Source organism: Trachymyrmex cornetzi, unplaced genomic scaffold, assembly GCF_001594075.2.
Source record: "Trachymyrmex cornetzi isolate Tcor2-1 unplaced genomic scaffold, Tcor1.1 scaffold47, whole genome shotgun sequence".
Taxonomy (NCBI): domain Eukaryota; kingdom Metazoa; phylum Arthropoda; class Insecta; order Hymenoptera; family Formicidae; genus Trachymyrmex; species Trachymyrmex cornetzi.
In genome coordinates, this window is record NW_017299509.1 from 667,208 (window position 1) to 676,026 (window position 8,819).

An 8,819-nucleotide genomic window follows, 5' to 3' on the forward strand; every position below is an offset into this window, starting at 1 on the left:
TTCAGTAAAATTGATCAAACTTATTTTATACTTTATTGTAGTTTTATTAATAAATGAGAGAGATTTATATTATAAAATTCTTCGAAATACAATGTTGTCCCACGGCTGTCATATTTTCAGGGTAAATTTTAAGAAAAAATTCTCTCCGTGTATATAACTAACATTATATCATGTAAGTGAGATTTTAAATTTTAATGTTGTAATTTGTTTAAAATAAGCTATTAATTGTTTGTATAATGTATGATCATAGTGTTCTAGGAAGCACATTGATGTATACTTAGTAGCTAAGAGATATTGATAAGAATCCGATACAGGGATCGAAACGTGTATGATTATATTAATACAATAAAGAATTTGATACACAATCACATCTGGTGTTTGGACTCGAATAGGCTTGAAACACATTTGAATTTATTCATCCGAGTCAATTATTAACGAATATTATATTGATAAATATTATTGTATCAAAATATTTTAGCGCATACAATTATATAATATAATTTCTAATAACGTTACTTTAGGAAATTACGATTTACTTATATATAATTTGTACCGTTTTAGTAATAAGAGATTATGGAAGATTCTTGATGTTATTATTATCTTAATATTATTATATTATGAATAATTAAAATTATGAATCATATAAATACAAAAACAAATCCAGGTTACTCGTCTTTTTAGATTAAAAAATTTTTAATTTTTAATTTTAGGAACCAAAGCAAAAGCCGGACCAACCTAAGAAAAAGTCATCCAATTTATCCATGATAGCAAACGTTTGGGCCTTATCCTGTGCCTTAGACCTAGGTTTACTCTGCGAATCTTCCCTCAAGGAAGTCGTCATCGCGAGTTGCTCAGAGTTGGACTTTCCGTCTACCACCGAGGACGCAGGGAAATCTTCTGATCTCGAAAGGAACGATCACGAGGATGACGCTACCAAGTCCGCGAATATCTTCGGCAACTCATGGCCATTCATCGACCCGACGCAAATTAAGCAGATCACTAGTACGAAACCCGCCCGAAGGAAGCGAAGGAGAAAAGTAAGATTATCATTGAAACGGTATAAGAAACCGAGGAACGTACATTCAAAAATCAATGACGCAATAGTGGATCTTGCGATCGAGAGTGATACCTCTCTGTCGCTGCAAGAATCTGGGCAAGAAAATTTGAACGTATCGCATGATCGGTCGGCAAGATTATCGGCGAGGGAGAACTCTTCGTCAACACGATCTCGCGTTTTCGTCCGCGATGAGGACAAGCGTTTGTCCGCAAGTTCCGAATCAAGCGAGAACGAAGAAGAAGTAATTAGTCAAACGAGCTCGGAGATCGCTCCGGTTGATTATTCCGGCTCCGGATACTCCAAATTCTACTCGCAAAGTCATGCGAAGGAAGACTCGCAAAATCGGGAGGAGTTATCCGAATATCCTGATTACTTCATGAACGTCTTGCGAATCGATAATAGGATCGAGAATAATGATTTCAATACTTTGGAGGATGTAACGTCGATTGCTGATACTTCCAAGGATGACGACGAGCCTTTGTTGGTCAAGTTTGCGAAATTTTCGAAACGACGTGTGACACGCAAGAGTCTCGAGAATGAAAATGTTTCGCGTAAAACTAGAGGAATGTTATTGAGAAAGAAGAAATCCAAGTTGAAAAACGGTAGGGATCATTCTGTGATGTCAAAGAGAATGAAAAACAAGTTGGTGGAACAGAAAAGAAATACTCGCAATTCCACGGCGCATAATAATCATAATCGGCGGCGAATTTCCCACGAATCGGAGGAAAATTCTTCCAAAAGTAAATCGGATTCAAGAGATGACGTCACTACTAGCACGCGTGATGTCGCGGAGAAAATTGTACAGAAATGTTGCGACTGTAAAACGCAACGGCGGCGTTCTCGCAATTTTAGAAATACTGCCTGTCCGTGCAAGAGAAGTCCGAAGGACACAGCCGCCGCAATTATGCGAGATATTCAAGAGTGTATAAGTACGAAAATTGCGAAGGATGACAAAAATGTCGAGGAAACGATTTCCAAAAATGGAAGAGATATGCTTGAGAAGTCGAGTCATAAGGATCCCAGTCAAGACGTTTCCATGGAATACGAGTGGGTAGATAAGAACGAGCTTAAAAATCAGGATTTATTATCTCAGAAATTTGAACGATCAACAAATGTTGAGGAATCATTGATAAATGTTAATCCGGTTGGTAGGCGTCGCAAGAAGAAATACAGATACTCGATCGATTGTAAACAAGACGAAAATACGGAGACGGCTTATCGAAGTGTCTTTCACGATTGTGTCGATTTTGATACTCCGCAATCGGCTCCATCCTTGAAAATAAACATGGAGGAGAGCTGGAAATCTGAGGACAGTAGCGACAACGACGACAGGATCCACTCATCTTGGCGACGATCGACCTTAGAATCTTCAACTGAAGAATGCGGTAACGAAGTTGTTGATAGCGCGATGCTATTGGCTATGAAAATTGTTAGTGACGATTCTATAAAAGATGAAAAATGTGATACCAAGGATGAAACGTTGAATAACGCGTGTTTGAAGTATCACGAAAAGTCAGATACTTTCCCGGCAAAAATAAATCCTTTTGACGATTCAAATGAAGCTACGGAGGACATAAAATTCATCAACCAACGTGACGAAGCTATAATCACATATACAAATAAAAATAGAACAATTAGGAGATCGGCTTCAGACGGTAACTTTGCCAAAGATGAGGACGATGATTCCAAGGTACCCATTACTTATGTACTCGTTAATAGAATTGTTTATGAAATTGACTCGTTAAATTTGTTTGTATTTAAAAATAAAGTTTTTTTCAATATAAGAAAAATAAAGAGTAGAGAATAGGCATGTAAAAACATACTTTTATATATAATAATTCTGAACATTATTATCTAATACATTTTTTTTTAAATAATTCACTCTTCGAAATAAGTTTTGGAAATTTTCTTATTTAACCTCCAGGCGGCCGGGCTTTTTTTTATCTGAAAAAGTGCACTTTTGCTAAATATTCTCATTTAAGTGCAGCCCAATAATCAACTGATGTGTCGGTCATGGGGTGACATCATATGGTGCCAAGCCGGTCGTCAACAGTTTTGAAAAATTTTTTTCTTTTTAAATTAGGAAATATGGGTACCTGAGGGTTTTCGAGGTCACTAAAAACTTTTCTGATCATCCTAGGCTCTGACAAATCTCATATAAATAAAAAAATCAACGTTTATTCACCTAATTTTTCAATATTACATAGCTAAATTCGATAAAATAAAACTACTTCCGCTTAGTATCACCCATAGGGCTAACGGCGTGGACGTAGGGTTAACGGCGTCAAGTATTGTAGCCCCTTCTTTTGTTTTTTTGGTTTTTTATACGATCAAAATTAATGACATCATCTCGACCGCCTGAAGGTTAATCCTGTAAGTTATTACAATTTATAGTTTTGAAAGAATAAATGCAATCAGTACATTTTAAAAAAATCACATGTAAGCATTATACAATCCACAATATATATTAACATAATAATAAAATTAAATTATAAATACACCGTGGTTCAATAAACACAAACAATTCTTTGTCTGAAAGGCATATACCACGAACACCAGGTAGTAGTGGCGATTATTACATTTCTTTTATTAAACACATGAATTCAAAATAAACGTTTCGGTCCCAATCGGACCATCTTCAGTATTAACAATACTATTATAATTTATTAGAATGATCCTATCATACGCAACATAATTATACAATTTAGATAAGCCGTCAATCTTACTTAAAAATAATTTCTAGTCATATAATTTTATCATTTGTCATTAACTAAAACAAAAATTATTTTTCTCTCTTTTCTCCTAAAACGGAAGTCATAAATTTTTTCGCTCCGTCACATAAGCTTCATATTTTGCTGATCACCTTTGTCACATCAAAAAGGATTTTGACTTCCGAAAAAATTTATGACTAGAAATTATTTTTAAGATTGACGGCTTATCTAAATTGTATAATTATGTTGCGTATGATAGGATCATTCTAATAAATTATAATAGTATTGTTAATACTGAAGATGGTCCGATTGGGACCCAAACGTTTATTTTGAATTCATGTGTTTAATAAAAGAAATGTAATCGCCACTACTACCTGGTGTTCGTGGTATATGCCTTTCAGACAAAGAACATAATAATATATAAATAATATATAGTATATAATATATATTTGAATGTAATGATAATAGGACCAAGCTACAGCCGCAAAAAACATGAAAAGTAGCAAAGTAAATGTAATGCGACAATGCTCACGTAACAAAGGTAACAATTTGAAGCATGATAATGATATAAAAACCGAAAGCGGTCCGCGTAGAGTGACCAGGGCTCTAGTAAAGACTAAAAATATTAACGAGAATCATCCCGGTAAGCTAGTATGGGGATTCTTTTCAGGATGGTGGCCAGGTAAATATATTAGAGATAATGATTACAAAATGTCTCGCACGAACGTGTTGCATACAAAATTTAGTTCGCATTGCGAGTACAGGTTTCATTGTAAAAATTAACTGTCAAAATTAATGTCATTAATGTTTTTGGCTAATTAGAAATATCATTTTTGTCGCGCGACTATATATTAAATAATGCTTATCTTATTTTAAGTATTTTATTTTATCTTAAAGAAATATCTTTTTTTTTTAATTCAAAATGTAACGTTGCAGCATTAATCGTCGATGCCGAACATGTAGGAATGGCTCCTGAACCTGATAAGTTGTGGGTCTTTTGGATCGGAGAATCGCAAATATCGTTGGTAAATTAGCTATGACTAGTTTAGAAATCTTTTCGTTAATGGAAAAGATAATGAAACATAATTGTGATTCCAGCTCAAACCAGAAACACAGATACAACCGTTCTCGAGGAACTTGGAGGAGCGATTGTCGCAACCGTCTCGTAAAAATATTCGTTCGCGTGCCGTTGACGCGACTATACAGGTTCTTTGATATCTCTTCGAGAATAAAATTAAAGACAATAAGAATTATATAAGGAATTACTTCCAAAAATGCGATGTGCCGTTACGATTATTTTAGATACTACGCCAACGTTTCAACTGCACTCTGACAAAGCCTTATTATTATTGGATACGACGAAACATAGCTAATTTGGAGACACGTAAGTCATAAGATCCTACGAATTATCTTTCGTAATCGTTTGCAAATAAATGCAAAAGTTATTTGATACGACAGTGGATGATCTAACGTTTCATCCGTACCCGGAAAACATACAAGAAAAACTAGATGGCCTGAAGGAAAAAAACTCCAAAGCTACTAAGAAATTTATGTCACGTCGGAAAAGTATGTCTTTTTTAGATCTATAATGTTTGTATACTGTTTGAAACGCTAATTTAATATCCTGTGCAGGTTCACCAGAGCCGCCACCGAAAAAGCAGAATACGGAAAAAAATAAAAATGTAAATACAAGCTGGGAACAAATCGATGATGAGCGCTTATGTTTGCAAAACCAACAGCCTGGTGTGATAGCCTGGGCAAAAATCCCTGGACATTGCTGGTGGCCAGGTATAAGCGCATTTAGTCTTACTTTTTTTTTTACTAATATTCGCTTAATCCTTCCTCATAAGTATGAAGAATATTTCACATTTTTTTTTTCAGCAATGATTATTGATTATCGCGACTGTTGTTTAAAAGAACCGAGTTTTGGCTGTCAATGGATTATGTGGTATGGGGATTATCAAGTTTCGGAGGTGACTAGTTTTTATATCAATTTCCAAAAAAATGAAAACGTTTGCACAGCAGACGTTCCGTTTTCTATTTTTATATAATAAATTATTATTTTATATTTTGTATTTAATAGGTGCGTCATCTCGAATTTTTGAAATTTCACAAAGGAATAGAAAAGATGCGAGAGTACATTCAGAATACAAACAGGCTACCATATCTTGAAGGCGTACTTCAAGCCTCCAAGGTAAAAAATTTAAGGAATTATTTATTTAAGAGATAATATCATAAATGGTTTATTTGAATTGTGCGATGTGTATTACATGTATGATGAATTTTCTTGTAAGAAATTTCAAAAACTTTCACGACATTTGAATCTGACTTTTTAGGATTATTGCTCACGGTTAGGATGCGACACGGATAACTGGACTTTAGATAATGTCTTTGAATATTTTTCAAATAATATTCACGTACCGTCTAACCAATTACAAGTTTCAGACTCTAACAGGATATATGATAAGTATTCCAAGGAGATGATAAAAAAAATCAACGAATTCAAATTCAAGTCGGATGTAGATGCTGAACGAAAGCGTGACATAAAAGCGAGTAGTAAGTTGAATTGTGCAATATGTGTAAATCACAAATTGGTGACTTTTTAATATCAATTTTTTATTTGTAATTTTTTGATTAACTATAGATAATTTTCATCGTATAGTATCAGGAGACTGTGATTTGGAAAACTTATGCTTAAAATGTTTGAAAGTTCCTAGAGGCAGGAAGGAGGAACATCCGTTCTTTGTAGGATCCTTATGTAAAGAATGCTCGGTATGAAATAAAAGACGTTCTTTCATAAATTGTAGCTGTAATCGTAGAAAAATAATAATCACCTATTTATTGCACAAACATTTTTCTGTTTTTTTTTTTCTAGGATGAATTTAAACCGTGTATGTTTGTGCATGGGAACGATGGCAAGTGCGTAAGTATTCAGCAGTTCCGGCGATATTTAAAGATTATAATATTGATTGTCGCTTTGTTTCACGTTTGATTTCAGTTTTATTGTACAATTTGTGCCAACACCGGAACTGTTCTTATTTGTGATTCAGAAGATTGTCCACGGTTGGTTTATTCGCATTTAAAATAGATTTCTGTTGCGTCACAGTATAATTATTTAACGCATTATTCATTTCAGTGTTTATTGTACAGCTTGTTTGAAATTTTTGATATGTCCAAAATCATTTGATGACATGTTGTTGGAAGATCCATGGGAATGTTTCCTCTGCAGAGACAAAACTAAACAGCCCAAAGATTTGATATTGCGTCCGCGGATAAATTGGAAAGAGCATTTTACAAAAATGTTCCGTACAACTCCTAATTTCACAAATGATGTAGATATTGCAAATCTGAAAGAACAGAATAAAGCTGTACGTGTGTTGTCTCTTTTTGATGGCCTGAGCACTGGTAAGATAAATTTGCATTTAATTTACAATCATACTTTTTTAAATGCTCGCATTAAGTTATTGCAAGTTCACGTTCGAAAGATATAATTATTTTATATGGTATATATATATTTTTTAAAATACATGATAGGTTTTTTGGTGCTTCAAAAATTGGGGCTCGTTGTGGAAGTTTATTACGCTAGTGAAATTGATGTAAATGCCTTAACGATTAGCTCTGCCCATTTTGGCGATCGTATTACTTATCTAGGAGATGTAAGAGGTATAACAAAGGAAAAAATTCAAGAAATTGCGCCGATTGATTTGCTAATTGGTGGGTCACCATGCAATGATTTAAGTCTGGTCAATCCGGCGCGATTAGGTCTCCACGGTACTAATCTACAATTAATATCTGTTAAAAGTTTTTATAATGTATCTGTTAAAAGTTTTTATAATGATTTTAATCTATTTTTGTAATCATAGATCCAAAGGGGACAGGCGTTCTCTTTTTCGAGTACTGCCGAATTAAAAAACTAGTAGAAAAAGCCAACAAAGATCGACACATGTTTTGGTTATTTGAGAATGTCGCTTCTATGCCAACCGAGTATAGATTAGAAATTAACAAGTAAATTGAAATATTTGTTAACTTATAATTCAATAGATAATATTATAATTACACGAAATTAACCTGTTACATTAATTATTATAGAAATTTAGGACGAGAACCAGATGTCATAGATTCGGCGGATTTTTCACCCCAACATAGACTGAGACTTTACTGGCATAATCTTCCCTTTAATCCATATATGCCGTTATTTGAAAGCCGACAAGACGTTCAGGATAAGCTTACTCCAAACTTGAACCGAAAGGCTCTTTGCAAGAAACTTCATACCGTTACGGGCAGAACGGGTTCCTTACTACAAGGTATAAAAATATCTATAATAAAAGCATTTCACAGATATTTTTATCGAAAACGATGTGTACTTAATTTCTATTTTTATTTTAGGAAAAGCAGAATTAAAACCAATTATAATGAAAGGCAAAACTGATACGATATGGATTACTGAACTCGAAGAAATCTTTGGCTTTCCACGACATTATACAGACGTGAAGAATTTATCAGCCACAAATCGACAGAAAATACTCGGAAAGTCTTGGAGCGTACAAACACTTATTGCCATATTACGACCTTTATGCTTATATTTTAAGTGCAATGAAGACGAGACGAGCAAAAATTTGTTTGTTAGAGAAGATAATTGAATTACCTCCGTATTGCAATAGATACTTTTAACAAAAATTTTGATCTAGCAAAGTTTTTTTTAACATTGTCGAACAGTACATAGTTAAGTACATAATTAAGCATGCAATGATTTTTTATCTCATGCTACTATCAGGTTAATTTATGACTGCAATTATATATAATATACCTAAATTTTTTATTTCTTAAATAAAAATAATGTATAAAATGTTCCTTGTGTGTGCGCGTGTATGTGTGTGTGTGTGTGTGTGTGTGTGTGTGTGTGTAGGATCTAAAAAGATCTTTGCACCGATTCATAAAATTACCGAATATCGGTATTCGGTGTCATTGTTTTTGGATATCCCGTAGGACAATTATCCAATCGGATACCGGATATTTCCTCAGATATTTTGCCAGATTATGCCTGAAAAATG

At 33.9% G+C, this 8,819-nt stretch overlaps 1 protein-coding gene across 3 annotated transcripts in view; it reads left to right on the forward strand.

Moving 5' to 3' along the window:
• Positions 1 to 8,412, forward strand: part of Dnmt3 (DNA methyltransferase 3) — a 133,091-nt gene extending 124,679 nt beyond the window's left edge. For all 3 annotated transcript variants that reach the window (XM_018513572.1, XM_018513573.1, XM_018513574.1), the window contains 18 exons: positions 711 to 2,747; positions 4,237 to 4,450; positions 4,705 to 4,793; positions 4,867 to 4,974; positions 5,071 to 5,152; positions 5,227 to 5,334; positions 5,401 to 5,556; positions 5,650 to 5,741; positions 5,852 to 5,962; positions 6,105 to 6,324; positions 6,413 to 6,540; positions 6,644 to 6,691; positions 6,767 to 6,831; positions 6,905 to 7,173; positions 7,303 to 7,539; positions 7,632 to 7,773; positions 7,858 to 8,072; positions 8,155 to 8,412. In XM_018513572.1, the coding sequence (XP_018369074.1) occupies positions 711 to 2,747; positions 4,237 to 4,450; positions 4,705 to 4,793; positions 4,867 to 4,974; positions 5,071 to 5,152; positions 5,227 to 5,334; positions 5,401 to 5,556; positions 5,650 to 5,741; positions 5,852 to 5,962; positions 6,105 to 6,324; positions 6,413 to 6,540; positions 6,644 to 6,691; positions 6,767 to 6,831; positions 6,905 to 7,173; positions 7,303 to 7,539; positions 7,632 to 7,773; positions 7,858 to 8,072; positions 8,155 to 8,408 (4,575 nt within the window). In that variant the 3' untranslated portion in view covers positions 8,409 to 8,412. The remainder of the gene's footprint in view (positions 1 to 710; positions 2,748 to 4,236; positions 4,451 to 4,704; positions 4,794 to 4,866; positions 4,975 to 5,070; positions 5,153 to 5,226; positions 5,335 to 5,400; positions 5,557 to 5,649; positions 5,742 to 5,851; positions 5,963 to 6,104; positions 6,325 to 6,412; positions 6,541 to 6,643; positions 6,692 to 6,766; positions 6,832 to 6,904; positions 7,174 to 7,302; positions 7,540 to 7,631; positions 7,774 to 7,857; positions 8,073 to 8,154) is intronic.
• The last annotated feature ends 407 nt before the right edge of the window (positions 8,413 to 8,819 follow it).